The sequence below is a fragment of the Drosophila navojoa genome, chromosome 5 (assembly GCF_054131105.1).
Source record: "Drosophila navojoa isolate 15081-1374.11 chromosome 5, UAZ_NAV_1.0, whole genome shotgun sequence".
In the NCBI taxonomy this organism is placed as follows: domain Eukaryota; kingdom Metazoa; phylum Arthropoda; class Insecta; order Diptera; family Drosophilidae; genus Drosophila; species Drosophila navojoa.
This window is the reverse complement of record NC_142893.1, coordinates 8,625,770-8,641,452: the sequence shown is the minus strand read 5'-3', so window position 1 is coordinate 8,641,452 and position 15,683 is coordinate 8,625,770. Positions and strand designations below refer to the sequence as shown.

At 38.8% G+C, this 15,683-nt stretch overlaps 3 protein-coding genes across 4 annotated transcripts in view; 2 read left to right on the top strand and 1 right to left on the bottom strand.

Annotated features, from left to right (window-relative positions):
- LOC108654956 (thymidylate kinase) overlaps positions 1-15,683 on the top strand; it is a 101,019-nt gene that overhangs the window by 65,492 nt on the left and 19,844 nt on the right. The gene's annotated exons all lie outside the window — the stretch shown is intronic.
- On the top strand, positions 163-9,354 carry stau (double-stranded RNA-binding protein Staufen). Of its 2 annotated transcripts, none has more exons than XM_089261808.1 (7): positions 163-613; positions 1,191-1,435; positions 3,858-4,770; positions 4,834-6,202; positions 6,270-6,473; positions 6,534-6,961; positions 7,041-9,354. In XM_089261808.1, the coding sequence occupies exons 2-7, from the start codon at positions 1,236-1,238 to the stop codon at positions 7,221-7,223; spliced, it is 3,297 nt and encodes a 1,098-aa protein (XP_089117934.1). In that variant the 5' UTR covers positions 163-613; positions 1,191-1,235; the 3' UTR covers positions 7,224-9,354. The 2 variants fall into 2 exon arrangements, with proteins under 2 accessions (XP_089117934.1, XP_089117935.1); XM_089261809.1 differs by having other exon boundaries at positions 165-613; positions 6,537-6,961.
- On the bottom strand, positions 15,206-15,648 carry LOC115561915 (uncharacterized). Its single transcript, XM_030382488.2, has one exon. The coding sequence runs from the start codon at positions 15,617-15,619 to the stop codon at positions 15,389-15,391; it is 231 nt and encodes a 76-aa protein (XP_030238348.1). The 5' UTR covers positions 15,620-15,648; the 3' UTR covers positions 15,206-15,388.

Genomic DNA, 15,683 nt, shown 5'->3' with positions numbered 1-15,683 from the left:
AATGTATATTTATTGTTTTAAACTACATTTGAGCGCTTACCACTCAAAAATGTTAACATTGATTTATCATTTTACTCAAACTGGCACTGTTGGTTAACATGCGCTGTGCAGCACTAAATGGCTTCGTTTTCCAACACTGAAATGCGCAACACACACAAGCACCCCGCTTCCCGCTTTGCCTAAATGTCATTATTATTTTTCGAGTTTCATCCACAGCCACAGTGCAAATTACTGCCGCACGTTAATAAATTATAATATTTAACAATAATAATACAAACTTAAAGCTAAAACATAGCTTTAAACGTTCATCAACTTAATTTAAGTGTTAAAATAGTTCTAAAGTGTCATTAAATCGCAAAAAGAAAAAAACGAAAAGCAAATACAAATACAAAACAAAGAGCCTAAAATAAATCAAAAACCCTCTCAAGGCACGCAGCTAAGAAGAGGTCGTCGTCGTCGTTGTGCTATTTGTTGTTTTTTGTCAGCGTCACATGCGCCTCTGCCATTGCTGTTGAATAAGTTTCACATGTGCAGCTAATGTGCATACCCTATAGCTGCATTGGCCTGCTGCATGCAAACTAAAGTACAAAAATACATTGCGAAGACTTTAAAGGTGAGTGCGCGGCATCAATACAGAATATACCAGCAACAACAACAAAAATTGAAACTGTTATGCCATATGCGACAGTGGCGTAGTCTAACGGGGGCCAATGGACGGCAGAATGAGTCGAGCGGACGAGTGAGCGAGAACCTGATTTGATCAAATTGCAGCTGCATTTTATCGAATTTCAACTGTAAAAACAACCACAATATAAGAAAAACTAGAAAAGTGCAACAAGACATTTAGATATATGGTATATATGGGCAATTGGTAGGGTGCATGCAGCGAAAGGCATAACTCCCTTTTGGTGGTTGCAATTCGCCCCTTCTTCCTTCTGCCTGTCACAATTTGATTTAGGCACGTCGCCTTGTCTCGCTCTCCGTCTCCGTCACCGTCACCGTCTCCTTTTGCTTTTACTGCTACTTCTACTTCTACTTCTTGCGCTGCTGCATTGCATTTTAAATTGCAGTTTACATGTTGCTAAAAACTCCGCGCACAATTGCAAGACAAAGAGACACCATTTGTTTGCATTGTGTTGCCAATAAAAATATTTGCATTGTGTTAACGCGCTCTTTATCAACCATTGCAGCTGTGCAGCGACAACAACTGAACTGACTGAGGATCAAGCAGGATCATGCAGCATCATGTGCATGCGACTCGGGCAGCTCCACACTTACGGCATCACAGTCATCTGGCGATGCCGTTTCCCAGCATGGAGCAACAAATGTTGAGCACACTAATAGCAACTGCACCAGAACAACAACAGCAACAGCAACAACCACAGCAGCAGCAACAACAGCAGCCGCCGCCGCCACCGCAACGGGAACATGGACGGTAAGGAAAGCTATGTATGATGGAGGCAATGCTCTTAGCTTATTTGGGTAAAGACGCCGTCTTGTCTAGGCTCTTGGTCTTCTTTCTTACGTACGTTGCGGCAATTATGTTAATTCCTGTCACTGACAATCGCCTGTGAGACTCATCATCCCATTTTCTCAACTCATAAATTATAATTTCAGTGGCTCTTTGTTCTTTAGCGCTCAGCATGACTTCCGCTCGATAACGGGTTTTCCAGCGACAACAGCAACAACATCGGCAGGCTACAATTATCCTTGACGTTCCTTAGGATTCGCCAGTTTCTCTCATTTTATTTTTTTTTATTTCATTTTTTGCTCAGTTTGTCGCCTTTTGTACGATCAGATGTTTCGCTCAGAGTTCAACCTAATCGACCCGCCGCCAGTTGCTCTGCAGTCGCTGTTTGTCTCGCATCCGCTGCGAACGTTTCGAAGTTAACGTTTTGTTTAATGCTAAAGCATGTAAAAGACTTGTGTCAGGTGATGATGCGAGCACTATTACTAACTAAATGCTTGATAACTGCATTACAAAGTGAGCAATTACCTGGCGAATCTATTCACAGTGAGTGTGAGAGAGCGCATTTGCCTAACAATGAGTTCGGGCAACAGTTGAGGAAGTGCAGTGTGACATGTGACTAATTGATTAACATGCGAAAAGTTTTGATCTATAATCAATGCTTCAAGTATTGTTGTATAACATTCTTGCAGATTCTCAGACCTTTAAGGTCTGTCAAGTAAAAAGCTGTCTAAAAAGTTTCTCTGAAATCGCATGGAATTTCATAAAATTGTTAAATTTTTTTAAAAATGATATGAAAAAGATGGGTTCATATACATACTTGTGTAGTGCTTAAACTTTTACTTTTTTAGAGAGAATTCAAATTGTATAAGGAACGAATACTCCCTAAAAGCAGTCTGTCTTAAATACTTGATTAAAAGAGCACGTCGACAGCAAATTTGTAATCAAGTAAGATATATAAAATGTCCTTTAATTATCACATGCAATCATCATTTTAGATTCATGTATTAAATGCAAAAGTTGGGGATTTGTCCCAGTGTCAAGCATCTTATATGAATACTATCTTCTTCGAAAACTAACTTCTGTTCCACTAGAAAGTTTCCGAACAACTGCTGTAAATTTTATAAAATATCAACTACAAACAGTTTTGCATCCTGCCTAATTTCACAATATTTTTAAATAATCCAATTGAGAAATGCATTCAGTTCCGTTTCCTGTTTATTTAAGCACTGCAGTTCAGTTAAACCGCTTTGTTTATGCTCAACTCGCTGTGATAATTTCCTAATAGATTTAACAATTGCAAATTAACTCGACCAGTGAGTGCCCAATGCACAGAGGTTTATTGGCCAAGAAGTGGTCATCCACAGATTTGCCGGATTTCCATGTGTAAGCCCATTCTCTCTGTCTTCCTCGCTCTCTCTGTCACTCCCTCTCGTTCTCTCTCTCCTTGGCTCTATCTAGCTTTTGGGTAGGTGCGTCTCAATTGAAGCTGACAGTTGGCGAAAAATGACACGATGCGTAAAAGAATGCGGCTTTTGTGCTTTGTTAGGGATTTCTGCCATTGTTCAGGCCTTACCGCTGTTGTCTGTCGCTGCAACAACAACAACAACAACAACAACTAGGGCCATGGCGCAAAGGGTGAACCGCTGCGTTGCCTTTGACCGTGTGTTTTCTTTTTGTTTTGTTATTTTTGTTTTCGATGGCCACTCAATATGGCATTTTATGTACTTAGCCCCAGCACTCTGTGCGCGCTCGAGCAGTTCAAGTTTATCATTTCACAAGTTTAGAATAGTTAGAGAAAACCAAAAAGTTCGAGAAAATGTTTGCGAATGTGTTAGAATATGGAATAGATTGAAGAATGAATGGATTATTATTTAAATATTAATTCTATAAAATATATTTTAGAGCATACTAATATTAAAAGTCAGATTAATACGAAATATGTTTTAAATGAATTTTCATAATTTTTGTTATTTCAATTCATTAACCTTTATAGTTTTTTCCTTTTTTTTTTTTGCTTGTTTGTTTTAGTAGAATAAACATTTATCAGATAGGCTTTGTATTGTAATATAAGATTTTGTTCACAAATGTTTTTTTCAGAATTCAGATAATTCCGTAAATTCTATATAAGAGTTGAATGTTTTTACCGTACTTTTGAAGTTGCAGGTGTTGCAAAATTTTTAGAGGGGTCTTCTGAGCCCAAACAGAAATTCGTCGAGTATTTACAGAACTGTTTCATTATAGGGTATAGACAAGTATAATTATGCTGGAACAGAATTTTTGATATCAAAATTATGGTGAACAATTGATGCGAATCCTTGAGATTATTTAGCAAATGCTGATGTTTCTTTTATCAAAGCCATCCATTACATTTTATACACTCTTGCAGCCTGAATCATCATCATCATCAGCAGCAGCAGCAGCAGCACCAGCATCATCATCATTCGCATCACTGCGTCGCACCGCAGCAGCAGCAGCCGCAATTGAATGCTGCATATCACAACAACAATAGCAACAGTAACAACAACAACAACAACAACAGCAACAATACCAATAAGAACAACAACAATAGCAATCAAATGCAAAAAATACGACAGCAACATCAACATCTCAGCAATGGCCATTTAGCGAATTGCAATCAAGCACCGCCGCCAGCAACTCCACAGGGCTTCAATCATCCAACGGCGCTTGGTTATGGCCAGCTGCCACATCACATGGCACATTTGGGCAGCTATGCGTCACAGCCACCGCCGGCGGCGCTGCAGAGCGGCAAACAGCCGCATTACTACGTGAGCAATGCCAAGCCCTCCAAGTACAGCAATGGTGCCAACAATAATAGCAACGCCAGCAATAGCGGGAGTGGCAACAGCAGTAGCTATGCCCATTCATCGAAAACCATTCTGCAGAACACCTATCGTCCGGCCAGGATCAATGGGCAGGCGTGCGGCTCAGCCACAGAGCCAGTAGCGACAGTTGCTGCGGCAGCGGCAACAACAGCGCCAGCTCCTGCTCCTGCTCCTGCTCCTGCTCCAGCAGAACTATCGCAGCGCATTGTGGCCAGAGGCAGCAATAGCGATAACCATGTCCTGGCCAATGAGGAGATCTGTGAACTGGCGCCAGACGTGGCGCCCAATTGCTGTGAGCCATCAACGCAATCCGCAGCGCAGACGGACGATTGCAGCAACAGTGCCGAGCATATGGATGCCGCTGGCACGTTGTCCAATGAGGATGGCAGCGCGGGGCGCAATGGCAAGGACAAGACGCCCATGTGTCTGGTCAACGAGCTGGCCAGGTACAACAAGGTGAGTAGCTAAAGTCTGTGAGTATGTAGAGAAATACTCAGATCATCTTTGTGTGCCCCACAGATCACGCATCAATATCGCTTGACGGGCGAGCGCGGTCCGGCCCATTGCAAAACCTTCACAGTAACCTTGAAGCTGGGCGAGGAGGAGTACTCGGCCGATGGTTTCAAAATCAAGAAAGCCCAACATTTGGCCGCCTCGAAGGCCATCGAGGAGACCAAGTACAAGCATCCGCCACCAAAGATACGCCGCAACGATGAGAACAGCTCGACGCGCACTCACATCACGCCCACCGTTGAGCTGAATGCGCTGGCCATGAAGCTGGGCCAGCGCACCTACTATCTGCTGGATCCGACGCAAATGCCGCCTGCCGAGCAAATGCTTCCACCCGAATATGCCACATCGTTATTGCCTACCCCGGCGCCTGGTCTACCGCCACCGCCCCCGCCGCCATTCGCATTGCGTCGCAACGCCAACGGCAGCTACGTGCTGCCAGCTCCGCCCATGCATCCGCATCATGTGGCGATGCAGACGCAACGCGCCATCTACGGCCATCAGCGTCCGTATGCGCCGAAATATCAGTCACGCTTTACTTTGGCACCGGCGCTGGGGCCGCATATGCTGGCCGGGCCGCATGGGCCCTATGCGCCCGCCCTGCCCGTGACGCCGAGCAAGATAACCCTGTTCGTGGGCAAGCAGAAGTTCGTGGGAGTGGGTCGGACACTGCAGCAGGCCAAACACGATGCGGCGGCGCGAGCGCTGCAAGTGCTCAAGACGCAGGTGAATAGCGCAACAGAGGAGGCGCTGGACGATTCCATGGATGAGGGCGACAAGAAATCGCCCATTTCGCAGGTGCACGAGATTGGCATCAGGCGCAACATGACGGTGCATTTCAAGGTGCTGCGCGAGGAGGGCCCGGCGCACATGAAGAACTTCATCACGGCCTGCATTGTGGGCTCCATTGTGAGCGAGGGCGAAGGCAATGGCAAGAAGATATCCAAGAAGCGTGCGGCGGAAAAGATGCTAGCCGAACTGCAGAAATTGCCACCGCTTACGCCCACCAAACAGACGCCCATGAAGCGCATCAAAGTGAAGACGCCCGGCAAGGGCGGTGCGGCAGCGGCGGCAGCTGCCACAGGCATGACAGCTGTCGCCATCACACCGCTCGCCAAGCCGGAGCGACGCAAGCGCTTGAGTGCACACCAAAAGGAGAAGTCAACGGCGGACCAGGATGATGCCGAGAATCCCATCACAAAGCTCATACAACTGCAGCAGACGCGCAAGGAAAAGGAGCCCATCTTTGAGCTGATCGCCAAGAATGGCAACGAGTCGTGTAGGCGGCGCGAATTCGTCATGGAGGTCACAGCCAGCGGGCGCACAGCGCGCGGCACGGGCAACAGCAAAAAGCAGGCCAAACGTAGCTCCGCCCAGGGTGAGTTGAAGTTGATTAAGAAATGCATGACGTATGCTAATGCCACCTCTTCCGTTTATATATGTAGCTCTGCTGGAATTGCTGGAGAGTACGGAGCACAGCGTTGGGGAGATGGAGCATGTCGTGGACCATAATGTGCCGACAGTTGCAACGGCAGCTGTGCCGGCAGCTGCGCTCACTATGGAGCCAACTGTCGGCCTCGAGGTGCCCATGGTCTCAACGCCTGTGGGTCCAGTGCCCGGCATTCTAATACTGCGCCAAAACAAGAAACGTAAGTGAATATTTCGTGTGGATGTGCATTACGCTCTTACTTAATTCCACTTTCACACAGCAGCGAAGAAGAAAGATGCGGTGGTTGTGGTCAAAGCCAACATGGAGACAGTTAAGGAGAAGGAGGTCAAAGCAGAGGCTGCACCAGCTGCAGGGGACAAGACTGCTCACAACAGCAACAGCCACACAAACATTAACAATAGTAACAACAACAGCAACACCAACAACAACAACAGCAGCATCAATGAGTGTCATGAGGCGGCTAATGAAAGCAGCCTGAACACCTCGTCAGGCAGCAATACGAGCGGCGTCAGCAGCAACAGCAGTAATGCGCCTGGAGCCAGCAGCAATGCCAGCGGCGGTGGTGGTGACGGCAACAACAATGCTGGCGGCGGTGCAGGCAGCGGCGGTGGCGGCGGCAGTGGCAGCGGCGGTGGTGTGCATATGAAAGAGCAGCTCATATATCTTAGTAAATTATTGGATTTCGAGGTAAGTGGTGCAGCTGAAATATATACATATATATAGCGCTAGAGTGAAAGTAACGCCTCTCTCCCCATCTCTATGACAGGTCAACTTTTCGGACTATCCCAAGGGTAATCATAGTGAGTTTTTAACCATAGTCACGCTCTCGACAACGCCGCCGCAGATCTGCCATGGCGTGGGCACGAGCTGCGAGGAGTCACAGAATGCAGCCGCACGCAATGCACTCAAAATCCTAAGCGAACTGGGCCTGAATAATGCCAAGAAATAAGCCAAACTAATCAACTGCAATTTATGTATTCTTTTTATTTTTATTGCTAAATAGCAAAGAGAAAAATGCAAAAAAAAAAAAATCACCCGTCCACAAATCAAACCTAAAAAAATTAAAAACAAAGTAAAACGTAAAAGAAGAGTAGAGAAAAAAAAACCGAAAGAAATAAACAAACGCTGTGTGCAAGAATGAAAAAAGAAGAAGATTATTAAAGAGAATGTATGCAAGAAAAGCAAAAACGAAAGGAAATCAAAGCAAGAAACAGTAATTTTTGAAATAGTAAATTATTAGTTAATACCTATTTATTTATTTATGTGCAAGTGTGCGCAATGTGCATTGTTTATTTGAATATTTGTTTTATATAAATACAATGCGCAGGCTGCATAAACTGCAGCTATATTATATTTAATTTATTTGTTGTTTAAAAATGTTATTGAACAGAAAACTGAAGCTGAAACTGAAAAAAAAAAAAAAAAACAAACAAAAATGAGAGCTATAACTAAACACAAACAGAACTAAATAAATTATCAATTAAAATGTATAATATTGCAGCATACACACACACACACACACACTATAAATTAAATATATTTATATATATTTAAGATGAACGCTCATTAGGCACTTGAATTGAATTGATGAACAAATTGTATTAAACAAAACTAAATATTTATTAACTGCATGCGGCTGTTGAGAGGCTTATGCAGTGCTTTCAAAAAATAAATACAAAAATTTGTTTGCCACATATCTAAAAAAAAAAAAATGAAAGACTAGAAAAACAAAATTTGTAAACTGCACACGCTTGTGAAAATTTTTAATTTATTTTTTCAAAGCCAGTAAAAGGAGCATAAGAACTGCCGCTGCTTGTGGTAAAAATGTATGATGGAACTCGTCGAATAATGAATCTATATAATACTATTATTAATAATACTATATATATATATATAAATGTAACAAAATATATATATGTGTAAGCCTGAACAATAATTACAACGATCAAGCAACTAATTGTGCAGCTAAACAAATTTCTTGCCCACTTTTGCATTCACAAATTCCCGATTTTCATGATCATTATTTTGTGGATTGCAAATCGGAAGCTTGCGATTTGTTGCAGCCCAATTGAGTGCCACAATTTGTGGCAATCGAATGGCTTTGCTGTGAATTGTGGCCAATTGTGGCGGAAATTGTTCGCTTGTAGTTGATAATGAAAAAAATACAATTTACATAATCGTTAATTATTATAATTAAATGTTTAAAAACCATTTTGTAAATGCTCAGTTTTTATTCGTTTCGGCATTTGGCTTACCAAAGAAACTGAGCATCTTTATGAATAGCGTGTTGTTTAAATGTTCACCCAGTTTGGTTATTGTTTAACTTATGTTTTATTACACAACAATTCTTTACTTTACCATAAAAAAGAAAAACATACACAGACTCAGATAAACAGTTGATATATTCGCATGTTATGAAATGAAATTCTTTGTACAATAGTTTTTAATGAAATAATTAATTTGCCCAGTAAACAGCACAGATTAAGCGTTAAGTTGCATTATGTCAAATTGTATTTTGTGAAAAACAATTCTCGTCTCGCAACAATGTGCATGCTTTAACTAGAAACACAGATGAAACAACTAACTTAAAAAAAAAAACACTAAATAAAACTAAAAAATATATATATGGCAGAAATCGTATGAAATAATAATGAAAAACAAGAGTCTTAAGTCTAAGCGATTTATATAAACACTTTTAATAACACATCCAGTATTAAAACATAAAAATAATTAACAAACGCAGACACATAAATCAATAATAAGTAAATATATATTAAATATAAAAATAAATAATACGAACAAAATCTTAAATCATGCACATTGTTTGCATGCGTCGTACCCCACTCTTCCTCAACTGCCCTCACATTTTGTTAGAAGATTTTGCAAAATTAAAAGGAACACACTAAATTAAATAAAAAAAGAAAAAACACTAAACTAAAATTCTTGCAAAATCTTCACAAAAAAATTAATAAGTAGTATAATAATATAATATATATAATATAATATTGTACAACTCTATTTATAATGAAGGAAACCAACTAATCTGTTCATTAAGACCAAATACAAAACAAAAACGAAAATCAAGAAGTTGTGAGTACAGCTAATCTACATTTATTAACTTTTAAGCAACAAGAAAAACAATAAAACGTAGAAAATGAAGAAGCACAAGGTGTTGAGAAGAGGAACAACAAGAAGTGTTAGTGTTAAACGGTAAAAAAAAGTCTTGTCTTTTGTGCGAAAAGAAATACCTAAAAGAAATTACAAACTATATGACTATATGTAAAATGTAATACTTGTAATAAACATTCAAATAAAGTTGAAAATGGTCTTTGATTTTAATAGAGCTGTCTTTTTATAAATATTAAATGGGTAGAAAATGGGACAAACATATTATTTATAATAATTAAAAAAAAAAGAATTCTTAAAATACTTGGAAATAACTCAAACCAACAAACCTATCCAGTTGTGTATGAAATTCGATTATTATTATTTTATTATACATAATACGAGCCACCGAATTGTTTTTTATTCAAGCTAAACTTCATAAAACTTTTATACACACCCAATTTTTTTTGTTTTGTTAGGGAGTTTGTGAAATGTATCTATAAAAATCTGCTGATTTATAAACTGCAAAGTCTTGAATTTATGGCACCTCTTAATGTAAGCCATAAAAAATCCGACTTATGTAATTGATAATAAAAATTAGTGAAAATTATTTCTAAATTCACAATCAAATTTGGTGACAGCTCGAACACGCGGAAGGCTGAACAAAGAGCTGGCGAGAGAGGTGAAAGGGGGGCGAACAATTAACGCATCTTAATTTGACGAACATTTCACAATTTTGAAACTAAACGTTGAACGTTGAAACGTTTTCCATAATTGATATGCTTATTGGCTGCGATATAGATTATAAAGATTATCTGATTGCCATGACTAATATCGCAAAATATTTTAATTGACGTTGTTATCGGGTAGAGAAAGAGAGAGAGAAGGAGGGAGAGAGAGAGAGAGAGAGGGAGAGAGAGGGTGAATAAAATAGAGATAGAGGAAGGGAAAGAGGGAGAGATGACAAAAAGAGAGGGGAAAGAGACAGAGAAAGATAGAGGCAGAGAAAGAGACAAAGAGCGAGGGAGGCAGAGACCGATCTGAACTTCTTCACAAGAAGAAGGATAATGTATATATAATATATTTTAAAAGTATTTCCGACTACAATTTACTATTTTTCGAAGATTACAGTTCCAACTACGACTCTCTTTAAATTATTCAAAATATTCTTAATAACAAACACAAATTGCTTAAATAAATTGAATAAAGCATAAAAAATGTCTGCTTATTAAATAATAAACCACTCTAGACTGTATTGAGTCACTGATGTCTGTGATAACGCTTACAGCATCAAAATGAATTCAGATCCATTAATATTACAATACATATTGTTTTTCTAACTTTTGAATATATTATGTATGTATTTGAGCAAATAAACATATTCGTTCCAGATTTCCAGTAATACCCATTGCGTCGCTGGGGCTTGGCCCCTGTTACGGCGCTCCGATCTGATCGATTGCAACTAAATGTGGAGTGGAGGTAGGCGCGCCGCTTGCAGCGCCTCATGCTCGTTGTTTCACTTTCTCCGCTGGCATTTTGTGTTTTGGCTAGCGATTAAAATACAAGAAATTGTTGCTTGGTGGCCAAATGCATAATCAAAACATAAACTTAAATAAATGCCTTTATGCACATGCTAGCCACGATCTCTGCACTGCTCCAGCTTCCAACAACCAATGCGAGACCCGGCTAAAAAATAATATGAAAAAAAAAAATCAAAGCGCTGTCCGCGCATTTGCATATGCGAAGCGACTGCACAGATGCGCAGCCGGCTAAATGCTCTACCTGTGCGCGTGTGTATGTGTGTGTGAGTGTGGAGAGTATGTGTGCGTGTGTGTGATTAATTTATGGCGCTGATAATAATCCGGAGCCGGCAACGCCAAGCTACAGCGTGTGATTATGAAATTTGTGTGTGTTTATTTTTTTTTTTCGCCAAAAGAAATCAATAATACGGCGGAGGAGTGAAAGATGTGAAAGACGTGAAAGATACGAGACGAGAAATTAACATGTGTTTGTCAGCGCCGGCAAAGACATTAGTAATCGCATACCCACACACACACACACACAGACACACACACACCAGATATATAACCCTATATATGATGTAATAGGCATTTGAATTTGTCAGCATGCGCGGGAATTGGGTTTTTGGTTTTGATTTTAGTCGAGAGTTTTTGGGTTTTTGGAATTTCTTCTGGTGCGGAAATGGAAGTTGAACTTGTTGTAATTAAAAACCAAATGCTAACTATGAATTTAAACGACATTTTTGATGCATCGTCTACATATAAATATCGATTTTTATATATATTTTTTGTTGTTTGTTATATAAAATGGGAATTTGAGTGTTTTTTTTCGTTTACTTTACAAGCAGAAAATTTTAAGGCGTTAGCCAAATGAAAGTGAAACTTTTTTCTACCACAAACTGGAATATCTATACATTTCTTTTTGATGCGCTTCTTCGTCTTCTTCTTCTCGTTCGATTATAACATTTTTGTTGATGCGCGCTTTGGCTAATTTTAGGATTTTGATTTAGGTTTGGATTTTGATTTATCTGCATGTCTGGCTTAAAGCTATTTATCTACTGATAATTTTGGGCTTTGACAAGCATTTAGAAGCACATGCCCATCCGTCTGTGTCGGGCTATGGGATGCCTATCGCTTGTAATCGTTTGAAGCTATCGTTTGATAATAAGTCTTGGCTCAGCTGCGTGCGGCTGCATTTCTGTATTGGATTAGTTTTTGGCCTGGCGTGACCCGCATCATCATCATTTTGTTGAGCTGCATGCGCTCAAATTTCTTTTAATCATGTCTAATGAGCTGGCAGCTGGAGCCACCTGCTGCGGGTATTTGGCATTGTAGATGAAGTTTGGCAGGATTGGTGGGGAGGACATATTGGGCATAGATGGAAGATGTGATTGATATGCTACTCTCTTCACATCAGCTCTATATTATAAATATAAGCTTAAAGTTTTGGTTCTTAGGCATTATAGCATATATGTAAACTTAAACTTAAGGAAATTATTAAACCAACCAAGGATGAATAGGATATTATAAGAATAAAGGGTATATGTTAAAAGAGTATTAAACATATATATTTTCTACCATAATATATAGCACATGCCTAATATATTATTTATCGTATAAACTTATACTTTAGAAATTCTTGATACACTTTTCGCATAAATCCAAGATAAGCTGCAAAAGTAAGTCCATTGCTCAATAAGAAAACTTGCCTAAAAAGAGAAAAGAAATAAAATAATATGAATAATAGTTATAATTATAAAATAATAAAATATATATTTTTTTATTTTTAATTATTATTATTATTATTTTTTTTTTATTTGCAATTTGTCTTGTACAAAACAATAAAATATGAATCTAGAGTATTTCAACTCTGACATGCCTCTCCAGACCTTTCCACATCTCTCCCGATTTCTCTCTCTCTCTCTCTCTCTCTCTCTCTCTCTCTCTCTCTCTCTCTCTCTCTCTCTCTCTCTCTCTCTCTCTCTCTCTCTCTCTCTCTCTCTCTCTCTCTCTCTCTCTCTCTCACTCTATTACGCTGATGAATGCTGTGCTTGCGTGTGTGCATGGCCAGAATATGAATTATTTATCTCAATTTGATTGTGCCTGAGTTTGCCTTCAGCCAGTAGCAGTTTGCCTAATGTGCTCACATTTGCATTTCTGTACGTAATTTGGATGCTGTTTGGCTGTTGGTTGGCTTGCCAAATGATTGACTCGATTGCATGGTTGTTTCTGGTGCGTGTCTATGTTTCCTTTGTGTCTTGCTCAAATGTCTCGGGCGACCCTCGTTTCATAGCTCTTTACATGTTTTCCAAATTCCAAAAAATACTTCATCTTCTCTACTTCCATGTTAACTTTGAAATTGTCTGTGTGTTTTATTTTTAATTTAATTAATAGCGATAAAAAATGTCTTGTTGTTAAAGGTCAACTTTAAAGCGAAAAATCTGAAATTGTTCATGAAACAGATAAAAATAAAATACAAAAATAAAGAAATAATGAAGTGAATAATCTTTGATTAAGTTAGCGTAGCTACATTTTAACTATGTTTATTTTATAAATTGCCTATACATTAATTTCTTCTTCTTCGCCGTCTTCTGAAATTTGAATAATTAGTGCGCTTAAATATATAATAAACACTATAATTATGAAACGCATGCAGGAAGCGAATTACAATAAGCAGAAAGAGAAAAGAAACTTTAGATAAATAAAATCAAATAAAATAAAAAACTAACGCACCCACATTCGCATAATTAATAAGATCAATTTATATATATATACACATATATATATATATATATATATATATATATGTATGCATGGACTTAAATTATGCCTAAAATATGTGTGAAGTGCCAACAATTGGATTACTTTTGAATTGAAGTACAGTGAAGCACTTGAATGGAGAACAGAGCAGCAAGCTCTTAGCTCACTCGGTAGGCGGTCTAGCCAGCTCAGCCAGCTCAGCCAGCTCCTAGACTTCTTCTTTATTTTTTTTCCTTTAGCAGACAATCAACAGTATCATTAATTTCAATATCGAACTGAAAAATAGAGAAATAAGTTTTGCTACAAGTGCTTGCATAACGATTATTTATATACATACATATATACATACATATATAGGTATATCTCCCTCGCACAGGTATTTTGCATAAAAACGAATGTCTAGCGATCAATCGATCGATCTATCTATCCATCTATAGTTATGTGTACGACTGACGGATGCCACGAAATATACTAATAATAAAGAAACTCATTTATATAAAAGCAGCACGTGAATGCTTTTGTTTGAATGCAAGCAAAATAATACCCTGGAAATGTGTTGAAGTGGGTAGATGCGTTAATGTCTAAAGAAAAACCTTCTATTATTGAAATAGATTATAAAATTAGCTGCGTTGCGCGCAACTGATAGCATAATACTCATTCACGCTCTAGAAAAAACCTTAAATAGATTTAAAACTCTTTATCAATTTGTCATGCAATCATTTTGAGGCCCACCTATAGGCGTGCCTAAGTGGGTCAATTATGATCGAACTGCACAGCTTTGCGGACACAGCTCTAAATGTGTTCAAGATATAATGAATATTACGATTGGCCTGCATACAGTTGGGAAGAAGCAAGGGAATGGATAGATGAATACTTGAAAAATAATAAATAAATAAATATCTAGTATATCCTTGCATGCAATCTGGAATTTTCCTTTATAGATATGATGTGACTATACAAGAAATTTCGATTTTAGTCCTAACAAAACTTTCATATTTATAAAATATGCTAAAAAGAAGCTACTGATAGATCTACAGAGAGATAGAGAGACAGAGCTATAAATAGATAAGCAGATACTCTAATGGATAAGGCAAAGTTTTCTACATTAGAGGCTTATAATAATAATACAAAGATAAGATTTTACTAAAAAAAAATATATATATATATATACAGGGCAATTGCAATGCTCATACATCCAATTAGTTATATTTGCGAATTTTTTGCACTCTTCCAATATATATGTATGTACACCCCTATTATTTTTTGGTTTATTTTAAACGGATTTGTCAATAGAGAAGAAGATGAAGAATGACAAATTTGCCAATAAAAGAAAACATATGAAGTGTCATGTTTATAGATAAGGCACACAAAAGAGCTGAACAAAAAAAAAAAATAATAAGAAGAAGAAGCAGCGCAGAAAACATTCAATTTAAACAAAATAAAGTAAAATAAAATAAATAATCAAACACAATGGTTTGAATTGGTCTTAATGGCAATAATCATGGTAATGAGAACTGAAGCGTGCATAATTAAATTGCGCTCACTGTTTTTTTTTTAATTTTTTTTTTTTTATTGATGACGCTGCCCAAAGAATGTGATTATAAGTAAGGAATAATTGTATAATAGATAAATGTATATGCTGCTGCTGTTACTGTTATTGTTGTTGCTGTTGTTGTTGTTGTTCCCTTTGTCGTTCCATCTATTGCTGCGAAAATTGTTGTCGTTCCATCTATTGCTGTCCAAATCTGATATGCTGCAGCTCCTGTGCATAGTCGGCAGGAGCCCAGTTGCCAAAGAGCGCATCGCCCATGGCTATATAGGCACGGAATAGAGTGTTAAAGTTGACAACGGGCTTGTCCTCCGGCTCCTCGTCGTACTCGGCTGCCACGTGTTGTAACAAGTTGAGGCATAGCAGAGCCGTTAGGGCCAGCAATAAACAATGACTGTGTAGCTGCCACATGCTCGAGCAATTCCAATTGCAATATCAATTGCAGCTGCGGCTTTTATAGCGCAATTGCATGTGC

Coding starts and splice junctions, on each gene's coding strand:
- stau (XM_089261808.1), top strand. CDS start 1,236: ATGCAGCATCATGTGCATGCGACTCGGGCAGCTCCACACTTACGGCAT. Junction 4,771..4,833: donor AGCTGGCCAGGTACAACAAG/GTGAGTAGCTAA, acceptor TGTGCCCCACAG/ATCACGCATCAATATCGCTT. Junction 6,962..7,040: donor GTAAATTATTGGATTTCGAG/GTAAGTGGTGCA, acceptor TCTCTATGACAG/GTCAACTTTTCGGACTATCC.
- LOC115561915 (XM_030382488.2), bottom strand. CDS start 15,619: ATGTGGCAGCTACACAGTCATTGTTTATTGCTGGCCCTAACGGCTCTG.